Source organism: Colletotrichum truncatum, assembly GCF_014235925.2.
Source record: "Colletotrichum truncatum strain CMES1059 chromosome Unknown Contig_0001, whole genome shotgun sequence".
In the NCBI taxonomy this organism is placed as follows: domain Eukaryota; kingdom Fungi; phylum Ascomycota; class Sordariomycetes; order Glomerellales; family Glomerellaceae; genus Colletotrichum; species Colletotrichum truncatum.
The window spans coordinates 5811619-5828707 of record NW_027222398.1 but is presented as its reverse complement, the minus strand read 5'-3'; the positions used below and the strand labels follow the sequence as shown (position 1 = coordinate 5828707).

The window sequence follows — 17089 nt, the reverse complement described above, 5'->3', positions numbered from 1 at the left end:
TACAATTAGAGAGAGAGAGAGAGAGAAGAATGTGAGTAAGATCGTTTTAAATGAGCATAGTGGTTCGTATAGGACATGCGAACCTAGAAGCGGACGGGCTCCTGGTGATGGCTACGCACGGCCGTAGATTAATTACCCTTGAACGTCATGACAAGTGCCTATAAGCGAGGATTTGTTTATTCATTACTATGGTGTCTTTGAATATATAATGAAATCAGTAAACTTGGCCGTTACATCTCGCTGAGCATCCCCCACCCCTTCATTATAGCAACCCGGACCAATTAAATTTACGCGCCGGGAGTGCGGCGGCAGAAAGGACGGCCGCGCTCCTGCTGGGTAGCGTCGCATGTCAACCTGTTGTCCTCGATACAGGTCAAGCGGGCGCCGCCTAGATTTTGGAAACATTAGCCGTCAAGATTTCAGTGTAGTCACGACCCAGCCGTGAGAGATGGCAGAGTTGGGGGGGGGGAGGGGGGAGTTTGGCTTACAGTTGTTCACGCTATCGGGCACGCAGCGGCCAGTCTGGCCGTTGACGTTGCAGACATCCTGCTTCAAGCTCGTGTTGGCGACGCAGCAGGCGCCGTTGGGAACAGGGCGGTTGGCGTTGGCACCCTGGCGCTCCATGAGGATGGTGTTACGGCGAACGGCCGCCATGGCCGGGTCCTCAACGGCTGCGGCACTGACGCCGGTGGCAGCCACGATAGCCAGGAGGGCAGTTTGGATGGAGAACTTCATTTTTGACCGAGTCGTAGGGTATTGGGTATATCGTGCAGTTGCTGATGATGAGGAAGAGACCGTGGTCGGCTTATTCAGGCTTTGGGCAGATGGAAAAGTGGTTTTTAAAAAATAAATAAAGAGAGTGTCCGACCGGCGGGTAGTGAAGCAGAAGAGACTGGATGATTGAGTTTGAGAGTGAGCCTGACGAACGCATATCTACTTTGGCGGCGACAGTAAGGTTATATATAAGCTCTACGAAGCATAGCCTTTCACGACGTGTCAAACGTTCTCCGCTTGTCCCTGAACCGCACTCTGCTGAAAAGGGGGCCCGTCAGCAAGTCGATGCGAGGAAACCGAGGCCATCGGAGATGATCCCTATGATCAACAGAATGGATGAGGGAGTTTCGAAGGGGGTTACTTGAGGAATCTAGATAGCTGAACATGGGACGGCGGGGTTTGCGTCGTCCCAACCTGAATCACAACCGTCTGAGGTTCACCTCGTTACCCAAAAGTCGAAGCCCTGTCAGCGCCCAAATCGAAAGCCAAAAGCCCCAAAGGCAAAGGGAGGGGGCCGGATGAGACGAACATGGGTCTGGGGCGGCTCTGTGGTGGAAAAAATGCAAGGACGCTTTTAGGTTTAGCTGGCACTTAGGAGTTGCAGCTGCGGACACGATGCGACGATGCGACGATGTCAGTGGGGACCCGTCTAGAGAGATGAAACCATGGACAGGGGTATCGTTGCACTTGATACACCTTCGACACGGAGCGAACCCAAACTTGGGCGATGGGACTAGACTCTTTTGAGATCTGAAAGGGGGGACTTTTTCTCCAAAAGACCAGGACGGTAACACATCCAGAATCGAATGTCAAGTGGAACACCAAGAGAGGCCAGTTAGTGGGAGGTGCGGTCTGGCTGAGTGTCTTGCCAGCGGTAACATCTCATACCAGTGACAGATTGGGGGCGGCGGTTGTCACCCCCAGCCTTGAGGCAATCTAGATTTGAAAGACAAGTGTTTCTGGAAACCTCGGAGTCTTCCAGACAACCCCGGAAAGATCTGCCGAGCGTTCTTCTTCCAGTTAACAGATGGTGCAACATGACCAGGGGACGGTCGTGCTCTAGACGATCATGATCACCACAGCGCAGTGATGAACATGACACGGACGAGTCGATCGCCGTTTATTCTTACTGAGATTATCCATTTCATCTTTGGAAAGATTCGGCGAGATTGTTTCTTGTCTTTATCTTGGCACCAAGAGTGAAGTAAGCCGATTCATCAACTTTCAAGTCGTCATCTTGGTGGGCTTTCACTGGCAACAGTAGAGACGTTGTTCGCAGAGTATTTTGATTCTTTTGCGAGAACTCAAGATGGTCAGGGATGAGGAAATGGCTTCTTCGATGATCACTGCCTATCGTAAGTTTACTGGAAGGCTTCAACTGAGGTGTTGATTTGTGAAAATGCCCATGAGTAGCAAGTGCTATTTTGGCGGCACAAAGGCCAATTCTCAGTATTTAATATTCCGTCAAAAAACCGCAGAATGAAGCTATTCGCTAATGTTCCGAGCTCGCTCTCGATCATGGAAGATCTGCTGATATCATCATCAAACTTCAATCATCACAAAACGGCAGTAATAGTGTCTTCTTAAGGAACGGAACGGTTCAATTAAGTTCTTCCGCTATCCAAATAAATAAAGATGGTCCTCTTTCGGGGACGCCAAAAAGCAGGCTCTCTAGGAGCCCCAGGCCGTCAGATTACCAGTCTTCGGATCTACTCCTCGTCCTCAGCCTCAGCCTCAGTCTCAGCCTCAACAACGGCCTTGTTGGCAGTCTTCGTTCCCTTGCCCTTGCCATTGCCCTTGCCCTTGCCAGTAGCGCCAGCACCGGCACCGCCAGTAGCCTTGAGGGAAGCGTCAACGACATCGCCGGCCTTCTTCGCCAAAGTATCATCCTTGGCGACCTCAGAGGCGGCCGGGTTATCAGTGGAAGCGTTGAACTTGAGGGCAGTGGCAGGCTTGCCGGCGTTGGCCTGGTCATCAGCGATGTTCTTCTCGAGCTTCTTGGTCTCCTCGGTCAGCTTCGCCGTCACGTTCTTGCCCTGCGCCTGTTGGGCTTGCAGGCCCATGACGGTGGCAGTGAGCTTGAGGACCTTGTTCTGGATCTTGGCGCGCTGTTGAAAATTGGTGTTAGACACAGCTGCTGCTACCTTTATGATTCCAAAGTGGAGAAGGAGCTTACCTGAAGAGCAAGAGCCTCTTCACCAGGAGCCGTCTCGGCAATCTTGACGTTGTAAGCACCACGCTCGGCCTGGTTGGCAATCTTGTTGACGCTGTTGAGGAAAGTAAGATCCGCCTTGTCGACCTTGGAGAGGTCGGTAGGCAGACCGCCCAGCTTCTTAAGGGCATCCTCCTTTGCGGTTCCAGCGTTGCCACCGCTGATGGAAATATCGTCAAAGGTCTTGGCCGTGAAGACAGCAGCGCGCTTCTGCAGCTCGCTGCTGCTCTCAGTAGCATCCCTGGCGGGAGCGGCAGAGGCAACGGCGGCAAGGGTGGCGAGGACGACAGTGAACTTCATTTTGAAATTGTAGTTGAGAAAAGTGAATGGAAGTAAAAAAAAAAAAAAAAAAATTTTAAATTAGAATGTTTCTTGAGCGAGAGACGATGGTTCGGTGGAGAAAAGGAAACAAACAGCACAGCTGTGAAAAGTGAAGGTTGAATAAGACTGAGACTAAGATTGAATATGAGATGGAGAGAAAGGAAACTTGTGTCGAGAGTGGGAATTTTGACCGGTCTTATGGATCCCCAAGAGCTTGTGAGTCTGTCACCATAATCTATGGATGGCATTAACTGACACAGCTTTAGACAAACGTTAATCGGCACCGCCGCCGGCGGAAGCTATCTTCTTCCACGGAAACCGTACCCTGACTGGACAGACAGAGCAAGTATGGCGTGTTAGTCGGTTTCAGCGTGGACTCATTTTCTCTGCCTATTCAAACACGAACAGATCTGCACTACAGACATACCGGTATGGTATTGCAGAGATAGCGTAGTTGTGGGCCCAGGTAGTCGGTAAATGTACCGGTGGGCTTCAAGGAACTACCTTGAACTGGCTAAAGCTGAGCCTCCTCTTGCCCTTTTTTAGAAGGTCTTGGCTGCCGTCTCATGATGCGACGACGAGTTTGTGTTGACTCGAGTCAGTGAGGAACCGGTGTTGAGTCAACCAACTCAAGGCACAGAGGATGGATAGAAAATCATGAAGGACTGGGTAAAAAAAAGTCTAAACTGAGACGAGTTTTACTGATGTTTTTGACACCTTGAACCTTGAGGAATGATGGGATTGCAGGATGTAAGGCAAAAGGGACGCGTAGACTCGACGTCCACGTCTCGGTCTCGTCATCAATGCGCACGATGTAGGCGCATGGGAGAAAAGAAGGTCTAGAATATCTGCCCTCAGCACTTTACAAAAACAAATCTTATGTTGGAATAGATTGTAAGCTTGCAATACCCATATTACATGCTCTTGAGCGCTAAAACGTACAGTGGACTATGATCAGCCCTGTGGTCATTGACCAAGCAATCTATCGCACATGGCGTTTTGAAGCTTGAATCTTGTTGGAGAAAAGTGGGGGTTTAAAGTCCGTCTCGCCCTCGTCCTTCCCCCACTTCAAGATAACTTCACTTCATCGGCTTTACCTTGAACCCAGTGAACATCCATCTCACAAAACAATCACCCGCGCCTACTCAAAGATCCACGATCTGGACTCTCCCGCACCCGGGACATCCGACGGCTCATTTGCCGCTTACACCACGATCCCCGCTAAAGAGAAAAAAGGAAAAAGAAAAAAAAAAAAGACCATACGCCCATCATGCCTCCGCGAATCCCAACCGCAGAAGACTTCACTCCAATCCAGCCCGTCCTACCCCTGACCCTAGCTTTCCCAAACCCGCCAGAATCCACGACGGCGATCCTCATCTTATTCCACGGCCTAGGCGATTCCGAGGCTCCCTTCGCCTCCTTCGCCCGCGCCATGTCCCTCCCCGGCGTCCTGTCCATCTCTGTCCGCGGTCCCTCTCCGCTCCCACCATCCATGCTTCCCGACGTCCCCCCACAATCCTCCTCCGCAGGCCACTTTCACTGGGGTGATGACTTGACCTTCGACCCTGACACGGATGACCTCTCTCCGGACCCGGGCTTCAGCAAGGCAGCCAACCTTGTGACGGAAAAGCTTATTCGGGAGACGTTGATGGGACGTTGCGGATGGGAACTCAGTGACATCATCCTCTTTGGCTTTGGACAGGGCGGCTCACTAGCTCTGGGTCTGGCCTCGCAGCTCCGCTTGGGCCCGAAGGTGGTGGATGTCACAGAGGGACAAAAGGTCAGCAGGAGCGAGGATGAGGGAACGCTAAAGGGCGTGCTTTCTATTGGTGGTCCATTGCCTCACTCCATGATTCCCACAGTCAGCACGCGCAGTAAGTCAAAAACGAAGGCTTGTCTGGTGCAACTTGACGATGACGCATTTGACGTCGTGAAGGAGGAATTCCTCGACGTCAGGGTAGTTAGGTGGAAGAGGAAGGATGTTGCGATGCCCCGGGACCGGGAGGAGATGTTTCCCCTGATGAAGTTTCTTGCAGAATGTCTCAAAAGCGGTTGGTAAATAGTTTTAAAAAAAAAAAAAGCATAATGGGAATTACATTGAAAGATCACTTCTACAATGGCAAGGGCAAAGTGTTCAACCGGGATATTTTGAGTTCTGGCGGATATGGGATGGCATATATTGTGATCTTCCAACAATCCATACAATGAGTCTTGCAAGACAACAAGACGGCAATACAAAAAAAGACGATGAAACACCTTACTGGTGGGGGTTTTCAACAGCCAGTCTAAACCATGTTTTCCCACACAGCGGAAAAGGCAAACGGCAAAAAAAAAAGTCGGCCGACGCCTGTGCCTAGATTTTGCCTTTGTCGGGTCCGACAGCGGGCCTTAAAATAAAGTTAATTTCACCACCAACCACTTATTGTACCTGATCAGTTGAACTATCTGGCTTCTGTAAGACATCGTTGTTAGAGCTCAAGGGGTTGTCACGGCGCTTCCCTATTGAACGTAACCAATTGTATTTGTTGGTAAAAGTTGAACTAAATCTAAACAAACAGAGAAAACAACGCTGTAAACAACATCCATTTTGTCGAAGTATCCTTCCCTATCTTCCTGTATGATTGCGCATCCCGTCAAAGCCCGGACGAAACCCAGCCGCTCCGGGATTTGAAAAGGTAGTGTAGGAGTTCTCGTAATTGCGTCTTTCTTAGCCAGGGCCTCTGCAGCACTGGTGGTCGCAACGAACAGCCTGCAACGTACAAGGTTAGTATCACAAAACGTGGAATAGATGTACGTCGTCCTTCTTACGTTGCCGACAGTTGTCTGGGAAGGCCCCAAGGAACGCTCAAAGCCCTTCTTCTTGCAAATGTCGTTGAGACTTTCCGCAACACCGGCGGCGAAGCACTGGCATGCTCCACCCGTACAGTATGTCAGGGTGCTGGTGCACTCAATGGCCATGGAACCGGCTGCGAACATGAGCGCGGCGTAAAAGGCTGATGTGAACTTCATGTTGTAGGTCTTGCGGGGTGTAAAGAGTAAGAGTGAATGATAATGCAGGATGAGATGATGGAAAAAATTCCCATTGGAAGCCAGGAATAACGCCAACTTTTATATCTTTTTCGATGCTGTTGGGCTCCTCCGGCTGTAGATGCGGACAACTCCATGTCTATTATTCAAGAGTCGTTATCCTTGCGGCGAGTGACCAGCTGAAGCAACTGCGGCGATTAGGCGTGGGGCCTTTCTGGGGAATATTCCCAAAGGGGGCTGTTGTTACACGAGACGAATCATGCAGCGGATCGTGTTCGTCTGACTAGGTGATTCTCATGCCAAAATTCCTATTCATGGAGCTGTCCTTTACACAATCAGACTCTTGATTCTTCCCAGATAACTCGTAAATCATCTTCCATTCCCAATTTTACAAAACATCAGAAAGCTGGATAAGGATTAAAAAAAAAAAAAAAAAGAGAAAGAAAACCAGAGAGCTGTGTATTGTATAATTCACAAGTGCGATGTTGACAAGTGCGATGAATTAAACTTTTGCATTTGTCTTGGCGTTGACAAGCAGCATCTACCCGCAACTTGGTAACTCCTGTTCTGGCTAATTAAGAGTCGATCAATATCACGGATGTGGGTTTGACATAGATTGCAGACGAGTAATTGACAGTCGCCGGGTAATACACTTCCACTCGAATGTGACTAAGAAAGTTCGAAACAGTCAAGCTCATTTGTCCTTCCCACTCTAATGGCAAGGCCACCAATTCCACTGGTGCTTGACGGACAACTAACGGCCTTCAAATTTGCTTTGTCCGACGGCATATTTCTGACTCGAGAACTGTTTAGACATTGGCAATTACAACCTAGTGCCGTATCAAATGGAACATTCCTTAGTCACTTTGAGTGTCTGCATTCGATCCCGCAACTGCTATTGTACTCCATTGCCGGCACGTTTTCATTGCGGAACAGACCTGACGTGTCAGGCAAGGACTGTCAATACAGAATGCTGGTTGGTAATTCTAACAGAGTCATTCTAGGAGCGGCGGTGGGATATTATAATTATAAAGACTGATAAGTGCTGTGCGTGCGCTTTTGCTTGTGCCCCTTCACTTGACATCTCTACCTCAAAACTACCTCAATAGCCGCATTTCAAGGTTCCCCTCCATCCCCGCGGCAAGTAAGCATTGGCCCGTGTATTCAAACCAATGCCAAGTCGAATTATCATAGCCCGTGCTTACAACTGAGCTCTTGCAACCGATATGAGTTTACGGGTTTCTCTTCGTATCGTTAACTGTGGAGTCGTCCTGAACGCTATGAAGCTTGGGCTTTCCTCCTTCATGCACCTGGACATCCCTAACCAAGCTGTGTAGAGCCGGCTGGTACGCCCCAGGAATGGCTACTATTTCGTCATCATGGACGCTGTGAGGCATTGGTGGGTTTTGGGCGACAACCATAGGGTCTTGGCTGAGCCGATGGTCATAAGCGTGGTCAACAGCTTGGATTTGGGGATCTTCATGTACGGTATGTGGTGCCGGTTGTTGTGCAACCTTGACCGTGGGATCATCATGTATGCCATGAGCTGGTGCTGTGGCTGATATCGGCGCTTTTGGATCTAGGGTGATTTGATGAGGTGTGAATCGACGTGCCACTTGAATTGTAGGATCGTCGTGAACACTGTGAAGTTGCACTTCCTGAGCAATGCCAAACAAAGGGTCGTCGTAGACGTTATGAGATAGTGGCTCTTCTCCCACCGGAACTGTCGGATCGTGGCTAAGTCGATGGGGTGCCGCAAATTTAGTTGCCACTATACGGGTATCTTGCGATTTTAGGACTGGGCTTCGTAACACATCTGGTGACCTTGCAGGAGTATCTTTACGCTTGTGCAATGGACCTTGAGGAGAAGAATATTCATCAACTCCTGGCCCTTTCGAAGACTCGGGACTGGCTGGGGTAGCCAAAGTGGCTGTCTCAGGGCTGCGAATACTTGGCTCGGGACTGGATGGCGGGTTTCTCCCCGTCTCCGCTGAAGACTCGTTGATTGTTGGCAGATAGGGAACAGAGTTGCGCATCTGCATTTGCATCTGTGGAGGCGACCTGTATGGGCTATTTGGCCCTGGCTTGAACCGACGCGTTTCTATTGGCGGGTTCGGGGCGAAGGGTTGAAATTTCAGATCACGGCAGAGCTTCTCCCGAAGGTATACCTCGTCGTGATTCAACCTGAGGGTTGAAAATGGGTGCCAACATGCCTCAGAGTTGTCCATATCGTCAGTTCCCGCAATACCATATCGTTCCCGAATGTCCTGTCGTTGTTCTCTAATAGGCCCTCTCCAGTTGCAGACTGTATCGATTAGCTGATAAACGCAAAACCTCCCTAGGCAGTTTCTTACTCGTGGAGCTCAGACAGCAGGACCAACAAGGACCGCTACAAGATTGCGAAGACGGATCGAGGGGATCTTCAAAGTACGCAATTCTTTCCAGTCTCTCTGCGGTATGCGCATAAACCAAGCAAGGACAGCAGTGGTTTTCAGTGGTGTAACACTCGCGATCCGCCAGCCATTCTGGGGAAAGGACCTTGGATGTGATTCCATGCCGTTTGAGAACGGTTGGGGTTGTATCGGTGGACTTCTCAGCCCTCTTTGATCGGGTGCCATTAAGCATAATCGATCGGCTCGAAGTTTGAGCCATTCCAGACGATGACGAAGGTTACGACCCAAGTATTTCTAAGTAATGAACGGCGTCTGGTGCTACTGATAAGACACCACAGTGTTGATGATGTATTCTACAAGCGCAATAACATTGATGGAAGAAATTATGTCATGGGAAGGCTGCCTGCAACAGTAGCTGTGGTCTTGAAGACAAAGTTAACTATAGTCATGCACATGTGGCGCGCATGGTAGCTGCCGACGCATCTGTTCTTGACCCTTTCCCAGGACTGGGCCATTTCCTGGTGAAGCCGAGGAAAGAGTATAGTCAGGAATGGCAAGACCAACGGCTCATAGATATGAATTAGGAGAAGTGAATTGGCAAGAAGCCAATGCATCTGGATGGCTGCCCTTCAATTTTTGAACGACTCCGAACCAATAATATGAGGGGTAGCATACCGAAAAGGGTATTGTGTGCATCCATGACTATCTTATCCACAAGATTCAAGTTGACGGCAATTCAAATAGTGCAATTTCCGATTGGGATCCGCACTACGTATATGCTAAACCTGCCTGAGAAGCTGTTTTGAAACATTCAGTTGCAAATGGAATCCTCATACATGCTCTGAACATAAACTCCACCATTCAGGGTCTTCTCCCTAGCTCCTTGCCAACTTGATAAAAGTTATTATGGGTATTCTTCAGCTCAAGTGCTACTAACGATCCATGATTTCATAAGATGTTATTGAGGGTTTGCTTTAGCAAAGTTACTGAGTATCTTAAAGTCTAAAGGTTTCAATATTCAAGGAACAAGAACGTCGTGGATGGATTAACCACTGAAAAAAAAGCCACATGTTCCGTATCCCCGTTCCAGTGCGCCAAAACACCGCAAAAATGTTGGTTGAAGGGGGTTTATTCCTGTTCTGTTCTATACCGTCAATCAACTGACAGCATGCGCCTACTCGTCAGTTCGTTCCTCTTCTCTCCAACCATTCGAGCTCCTTGTGGCACTGCTGTGTAATGATCTGATAGCCGCACTTCGATTCTTGTTCGACCAGCTGTGAGTTGTTAGCGCAAAGGCAGCGATCTGCGATGCAGTGAACGTACACTTTCACTTTTCCATCGTCGCCACACGACGCCAGCATACATGGATCTTCTGGGTTCCAGCTAACGGCATTAGTGCGCGGTTCATGTCCTTGGAGCCTTTCCACTGCAGCACCGCTGTTTTTGTGCCAAATGAGGATGTTTCCATCTGTGTCCAAAGGTTAGCTCGCTAGTCACATCTACAAAATGGTTTAAGACAACTTACCCTCGCTGCCACTGACGACAAAGCTCTCGTTGGCACCTCCAAATGCGCTCCTGATGAGGAAGTCGCCTCCGGTATGACCCAGGAACTTCTGTACCGAGGTCCGGGTCGCCAAGTCGATCAGCTGCACCTCGCCATCCTTCTTGTTGACAAGCAGATGGCGGGAGTCCTCGCTGATGCTCACACAGGTTGGTCTTGCCTTTAGCTCCATCTCGTATTCCAGTTCACGGTTGGTAGCATTGTAGACGTGAATCTTCTGCACGTCGTCGACGGCTACCAGCCAGTGGCCATCAGGGGAGCCACAGAGGTCCTGTACTCTATGCTTCTTGCCCCATTCGCACAACATTTCTCCTGATGTGCTCCAAGTACGCAAGCCGTGCTGCTTGTCCAAGGATCCAGTGATGAAGCTTTTGCTGTCCGCCGCCCAGACGCAACCACTGGCTGGCTCCTCGAAACGTTCGAGTTTTACAAGCAGCTCTCCGGTCTGTTAAGGTTTAGTATGAAATCTTTATCCGCAACACATAGCTGGGCCACGTACCGTAGTATCCCACAAGCGAGCGAACTTGTCCTGAGAACAAGTCACGAGCATGGTGTCGTCGGGGCTCCATGAAAAGTTGCCTACACCATGCGCATGTGGGCGAAGGACTTGTGAAACTGAAAACGACGGCAGATCCCAAATGACGACGGTTTCTCCACTTCCACACGCTGCCAGACGTTTGCCATCATGTGAAAATTGTACTTGCCAAGCTTCGCCATTCAGGTCTGTTAAATCCAGAGCAACCTCAGTGGGGAAATGACTTCTTTCACAATAGTGATCTGAATATAATGACGGTGAAGATGCGGTGGTATGCCAAAGACAACTGTCAATTTGACTTTGTTTCACTTGCTGCAGAAGAACAGCCAACCTGTTTTCTGGTAACATAACTGATGGGGATATGCATTCTGTCTTCTGTTAGTACTCGAAATACCTTGCGAGTGAGGCATACGCACTGGATAACTCTGACAGCAGCACCTTCCTTGACTGGCCGTGGGCACCATCCCATTCTGCTTTGGTCTTCAAGTCCTCTGTAGATTGGCACATGAGAAGACTGGACAAGAAGTGAAGCTTCTGCGTGTCTTGGTAGAGCGGCGTGAGCTCGGTGCGGAGTACCATCAGGGCTCGGCTGGTGTCACGCTGCTCGAGAAGCTCCAAGAACTTTTGCTGCCGCAACCAAAACCTCATAACATTCCTGTCCGATCCAGGTGCCAGCACTAAACCGTTCCCTTGCTGACCACGATCATCAGACATGACGGCTCCGAAGAGGAGCTCCTCGGCCTGACCCCACTCGCCGTTAATGACGGCATTGCGGAAGGCTGCGACTGTCGGGCTTTCCAGTTCGTAACCGCTGTCCCTGCTGACACTCTCGGCGGCGCCATGATATCCCATGTCGGACAGCGCCTGGATGAGTATGCGCGTAACCTCCTCGCGATCATGACCATGATACGTCGAGGGTGCGGATGGCGGGGCTTCCTTGTCCGAGCGGGAGGAGCCGTTCATGGCAGCGGCCTTACGAGCTCCATTCGTAGACGAGGAGAGCGGGGGGTCCACCCTGGCGCCGTTGGAGTAGGTCCTCGGCGTTCCATTCGAGGCAAGCCCATCGCCGTCTGAGATCATGTTGGAGTCTCCTCTTCTGCGTTTGGAACGATGAGAGCCGGATCGACTGGCGCCCACAGACGTCGTAGGAGAGCTTCCCCGATCCGAGTCGGAAGTGGCTCGTTGTCTACGGCCCAAGACCTGACGGGGCGCCGAAGCAGATGCTATCGTTCCGGGGACAGTCGAGGAATGTTGGGCAGCAGTCGGCGATAGAGTCAAGGGATCGGCGTCGTCAGGAGGAGAGGAAAGGCGGGAGGCCGCGGCAGAAGCGAAGAGGTCTGTGTTAGAGGATATCTGGATGTTCGGCGGGGTGGGTTGTTCGTCAGAAGCGAGAATGTGATGGGAATGAGGATCTGGATTGTAGTTGGGGTCCAGGTCGGCCTCTGTTACCGCGGGAAGGACCCGCGGTTGCTCTCGTGGGTCGATATCTTTGGAAAGTGGATGGGGCCGCCCAATGTGAGAGGAATGTAGTGGCAAGTCGCTTTGTTGCTAGGCGGTTTAATTACGAGCACGGGGAGGACGGACGGACGTATGTGCGGGTGTGGTACGGTAGGCAGCGGGGCTCGGCACGGCGAGGCAGATGAAGTATGTAAGAGGGTCGAGGTCTGGGAGCCGGGCTTGGGCGTGGTGGTCTAAGGTGAGGTATGAGGTGAGGTAGACAAGTAGGCGGAGGCGGGAGTGGAATGGAAGGTGAAGCTTTGAAGTTTGGAGTCCGATGGTGCAAGTTTCGGGGTAGTAGAGGAAAGGATGACAAGAGATCATAGGTAGGGACTGGTGGACGGCAGCCGAGCACCGCTGCAGCACACTGACTGGGCTGCAGGGAGGGTCACTGGAGCCAGCCGACGAGTAGATGACGGGCTGCAGGTTGATTGGGCCTATTGCAGCCACTCCGCACGAGAGGGTGGGGACGAATGACCTGCTTACTTGGGGGGTTATAGCGCGCCCATTCAGCAAGCGGCCTAAGACGGAGCTCACTAACATGCCACTGGGACTACTGCTGCATTTTTGCCCTAATTTTTGAACGGCAAAGGCGCTGGGTGAGAAAGAGTACTACCTAGCTGGAATATAGCTCTCGTGCTTGACTACGCTTGCTTTTGATGTTGTTATTTCAGTTGGCCAAAACAAGCCGCCAAAGATAGATGTAGAGTACCGTTGGGCCACTGGTACTTGGTAGAGCACTAGACGCCTACTAGCTTATCAGGCGGCACGGTGGATACCTGATATGGCACCGAATACAGACAGGATATTCTCACCGATAAGCTACCCTATATCTGCAAAAAGCCGACCAACAAAAAAACTATACTACTCTTGAGATATATCACTCACCCTGAAGAAATTCGTGCATTGTTAGGTACGCAATCTGTCCCTTTACCCGTCTTGCAAGTTGGCATTGTCTTCCAGAGCAGCACTAGAGTAAGCCGATAGAGCCCGAACGGGTCTCTAAGTGGAACGTCAGAGGCCACTATAAGATCCTTCCAGCCCCCTAAGCGAAAAGCCTAAAGACTACTTCCATTCGCTATTTCGGTCCGGACCAGTTAGCAACGGACCCTTGTCCATACTGACGCCCACCTCAGCTTCGTGGAGCAAGATGCATTGAAGATATCATAGGATAGTACTAGAAGCAGCAGAGAAGGCAACAAAATAATAAACATTACTTGCGATAGCAGAAAAGAGCATGCCAACAGATGCGTGTTTGTCGCCGTTAAGCCTTAAGGAGGCCTCTTCGGCCTCAAAGCTTCGTTGATATCCTGACATGGTTGTAATGAATATAGTAATCGGCTGGTGAAAGTGCAGCTAATGAGACACAATGACGCTGTCCAACCCTTAACTTTGTCCATGATAGTATTCTGAGTACGGTACCTATACTTTGCATAAAATAAGCAGCCATTCATCTACAACCGCCTCTGAATGGCCTTTACATCGTCAATAGGACTAGCAGCTGACGCGATATGAATGACGTATGCGTAGGCATCCAGATTCTTTATCGACAAAGTTGCTGTCGCATGTCATCGGGAGAAATTCAGGTAAATCGTGGCTGACCCCTCCAGAATTCCGTCACCATCCACAGCAATTCAGCGAGCCCAGTCACGTGAGGTCTCACTTACGCAGGATGACCTTCTGGCACCCTCACCGTCTCGTGCCCCGCCAGCTGTCGTCGTCGTAGTCGTCGTCGTCGGCAGAGTGACAGGGGAGGCCCAATAACACAGTGGGGACGGGGTCGCATGTGGCTGGTGCGTCAGGGATCCCAGGCAGCTCTCAGGGCAGCAATGTGTGGACTGTCTAGCGTACCTTAGGTTTCTTGAGAACGCCTGAATGCTTGCGACGTCTTTAACGCCATCCCACTCCGTCCAGACACCTGAACTGCGCAAAAACCTCTCCTGCACTTCCTTTGTTCTTAAGCATACCCGTCGTCGCCGGCAACCAGGGGTGCATCACTACCAATCTCAGATTCCGATCTCGACCTTTAGCTGTCGTCCTCCTCACCGATCCCGACCCCGACCCCCCCTTTCCCGGAGCCTCCACACATTGCGATTCAGGAGCCACCTGCGACAGGACAGTTGACCACAAAGACACCCGTCTTCGACTCGACCCTTTGCCTTCAACTCTCGTCACTACCCGCAATCCACCCAAGAGCGCCGGTCGCAACGCAAACATGAGCGGCCCTCAGACCCTCGCCACTCCAGGCGGTATTTCTGATCCTGCCTTGATCACGTACGTGATGCCCAACGACGCTTGGTGGAAGTATCCCAGCATCTAACTAACTGCGCGCTGCTTGCTAGGCTTGTGAACAAGCTCCAGGATGTCTTCACAACAGTCGGTGTCACCAACCCCATCGATCTGCCCCAAATAGTCGTCGTTGGTAGTCAGTCCAGCGGAAAGAGTTCAGTGTTGGAGAACATTGTAGGAAGAGACTTGTGAGTCTGCGCCCAACACGGCTGCCCCGCCATCACATGCCCCTCGTGACCTTGACCGCATCTAACCACCTTGTTCCCGCAGCTTGCCTCGAGGCTCGGGCATCGTCACCCGTCGACCCCTTGTACTCCAGCTCATCAACCGCCCCGCAACCTCGCAATCCAACGGCGTTGAGGAGCTTGCAGACAGCACCGACAAAGCCGCTAACGCTGACGAATGGGGCGAGTTCCTGCACATCCCCGGCCAGAAGTTCTACGACTTCAACAAGATCCGTGATGAGATTAGCAGAGAAACCGAGGCCAAGGTCGGCCGCAACGCCGGCATTTCTCCAGCCCCGATCAACCTCCGAGTCTACTCCCCCAACGTCCTTACCCTGACCCTTGTTGATTTGCCTGGTCTTACCCGAGTGCCTGTCGGAGACCAGCCACGAGACATCGAACGCCAGATTCGCGACATGATCCTCAAGTTCATCTCCAAGTCCAACGCCATTATCCTCGCCGTCACCGCCGCCAACATCGATTTGGCCAACTCCGACGGTCTCAAGCTCGCCCGCGAGGTCGACCCCGAGGGTCAAAGGACAATTGGTGTCCTCACCAAGGTGGACCTTATGGACGAGGGTACGGACGTTGTGGATATTCTGGCGGGCCGCATCATTCCTCTGCGGCTTGGTTATGTTCCCGTGGTCAACCGTGGACAGCGCGATATTGACAACAAGAAGCCCATTACGGCCGCTTTGGAGAACGAGAAGAACTTCTTTGAGAACCACAAGGCATACCGAAACAAGAGCTCCTACTGTGGTACTCCCTACCTGGCTAGGAAACTTAACCTTATTCTTATGATGCACATTAAGCAGACGCTGCCCGACATCAAGGCTCGCATTTCTAGCTCTCTGCAGAAGTACGCTGCCGAGTTGGAGAGTCTGGGCCCAAGCATGCTTGGCAACAGCGCAAACATTGTGCTCAACATCATTACCGAGTTTACCAACGAGTGGCGGACGGTTCTGGACGGTAACAACACGGAGCTTTCCAGCACAGAACTGTCAGGAGGTGCTAGAATTAGCTTCGTTTTCCACGAGCTGTATTCCAATGGTGTCAAGGCTGTGGACCCCTTCGATGTCGTCAAGGATGTTGACATTCGCACTATTCTCTACAACTCGTCTGGTTCCTCCCCTGCTCTGTTCGTCGGCACCACTGCCTTCGAATTGATCGTAAAGCAGCAAATCAAGCGCCTGGAGGACCCTAGCTTGAAGTGTGTCTCTCTGGTCTACGACGAATTGGTGCGCATCCTCTCGCAGCTTCTTGGAAAGCAGCTCTACCGCAGATATCCTCAGCTCAAGGAGAAGGTTCACGCTGTTGTCATCAACTTCTTCAAGAAGGCCATGGACCCCACCAACAAGCTGGTCAAGGACCTCGTGGCGATGGAGGCATGCTACGTCAACACTGGCCACCCCGACTTCCTGAACGGTCACCGTGCAATGGCCATTGTCAATGAGCGCTACAACCCATCTAAGCCTGTTCAGGTCGATCCCAAGACGGGCAAGCCTCTTCCTGGAGGTACACCTAGAGCGTCTAGCCCGGTCGTGCCGGAAGATGCCTCGAACTCGGGCTTCTTTGGCAGCTTCTTTGCTGCGAAGAACAAGAAGAAGGCCGCTGCCATGGAGGCTCCTCCGCCAACTCTCAAGGCTTCTGGAACACTTTCCGAGCGGGAGAACATTGAGGTCGAGGTCATTAGTACGTGTATTCTGCATCCGCTTCATAACGTCGCTAACCGCTTCCGCAGAGCTGCTCATCTCATCTTACTACAACATTGTGAAGCGAACCATGATCGACATGGTTCCCAAGGCTATCATGCTCAACCTGGTCCAGTAAGTGATAACGTGACATATCTTGACGATTTTGGGAGCTGACAAATAGCAGATTCACCAAGGACGAGATGCAAAAAGAGCTCTTGGAGAACATGTATCGCAGCGATACTCTGGATGACTTGCTCAAGGAGAGCGACTTCACCATCCGTAGGAGAAAGGAGTGCCAGCAAATGGTCGAGTCTCTCGGCAAGGCCAGCGAGATTGTCAGCCAGGTGCAGTAAACGGCGTACCACGTCGTACACGACTCCCCCTGAAAAAAACATCAGAGCGTTGCCTGCTGAAGTGCCGGCCGCCCCACGCTTCCGGGGGCGCAGAAAAAGGAGAAGCGCGGCGTTAAAGGCAGTGGATTATTACCATACATCGTCAGCGGGGTCCCTGGAGGCGTGGAAAGACCGTAGATGACTGAGCGGCAGCAGTTCGGGTGATAGGT

The 17089-nt window shown here is 51.3% G+C and overlaps 7 protein-coding genes across 7 annotated transcripts; 2 read left to right on the top strand and 5 right to left on the bottom strand.

Moving 5' to 3' along the window:
• Nucleotides 1-287: 287 nt before the first annotated feature.
• CTRU02_201625 (uncharacterized protein) lies at nucleotides 288-735 on the bottom strand (the record flags this gene model as incomplete). Its single annotated transcript, XM_036729095.1, has 2 exons — nucleotides 288-388; nucleotides 489-735. 2 exons carry the CDS (start codon nucleotides 733-735, stop codon nucleotides 288-290), a joined length of 348 nt encoding a protein of 115 aa, XP_036579246.1.
• Nucleotides 736-2483: 1748 nt separating this feature from the next.
• Nucleotides 2484-3286, bottom strand: CTRU02_201624 (uncharacterized protein; the record flags this gene model as incomplete). The annotated part of the gene is made up of 2 exons (XM_036729094.1): nucleotides 2484-2882; nucleotides 2951-3286. 2 exons carry the CDS (start codon nucleotides 3284-3286, stop codon nucleotides 2484-2486), a joined length of 735 nt encoding a protein of 244 aa, XP_036579245.1.
• Nucleotides 3287-4577: 1291 nt separating this feature from the next.
• CTRU02_201623 (phospholipase carboxylesterase superfamily) lies at nucleotides 4578-5366 on the top strand (the record flags this gene model as incomplete). The annotated part of the gene is made up of 1 exon (XM_036729093.1): nucleotides 4578-5366. The coding sequence occupies one exon, from the start codon at nucleotides 4578-4580 to the stop codon at nucleotides 5364-5366; it is 789 nt and encodes a 262-aa protein (XP_036579244.1).
• A 648-nt stretch (nucleotides 5367-6014) lies between these two features.
• Nucleotides 6015-6316, bottom strand: CTRU02_201622 (uncharacterized protein; the record flags this gene model as incomplete). The annotated part of the gene is made up of 2 exons (XM_070203894.1): nucleotides 6015-6056; nucleotides 6107-6316. 2 exons carry the CDS (start codon nucleotides 6314-6316, stop codon nucleotides 6015-6017), a joined length of 252 nt encoding a protein of 83 aa, XP_070062476.1.
• Nucleotides 6317-7566: 1250 nt separating this feature from the next.
• CTRU02_201621 (PLAC8 domain containing protein) lies at nucleotides 7567-8959 on the bottom strand (the record flags this gene model as incomplete). The annotated part of the gene is made up of 2 exons (XM_036729091.1): nucleotides 7567-8639; nucleotides 8689-8959. The coding sequence occupies 2 exons, from the start codon at nucleotides 8957-8959 to the stop codon at nucleotides 7567-7569; spliced, it is 1344 nt and encodes a 447-aa protein (XP_036579242.1).
• Nucleotides 8960-9901: 942 nt separating this feature from the next.
• Nucleotides 9902-11903, bottom strand: CTRU02_201620 (WD domain-containing protein; the record flags this gene model as incomplete). Its single annotated transcript, XM_070203893.1, has 5 exons — nucleotides 9902-10001; nucleotides 10051-10195; nucleotides 10253-10733; nucleotides 10788-11191; nucleotides 11240-11903. 5 exons carry the CDS (start codon nucleotides 11901-11903, stop codon nucleotides 9902-9904), a joined length of 1794 nt encoding a protein of 597 aa, XP_070062475.1.
• A 2632-nt stretch (nucleotides 11904-14535) lies between these two features.
• Nucleotides 14536-16880, top strand: CTRU02_201619 (vacuolar dynamin-like gtpase; the record flags this gene model as incomplete). The annotated part of the gene is made up of 5 exons (XM_036729088.1): nucleotides 14536-14594; nucleotides 14663-14797; nucleotides 14880-16525; nucleotides 16575-16659; nucleotides 16712-16880. The coding sequence occupies 5 exons, from the start codon at nucleotides 14536-14538 to the stop codon at nucleotides 16878-16880; spliced, it is 2094 nt and encodes a 697-aa protein (XP_036579239.1).
• Between the last annotated feature and the right edge of the window lie 209 nt (nucleotides 16881-17089).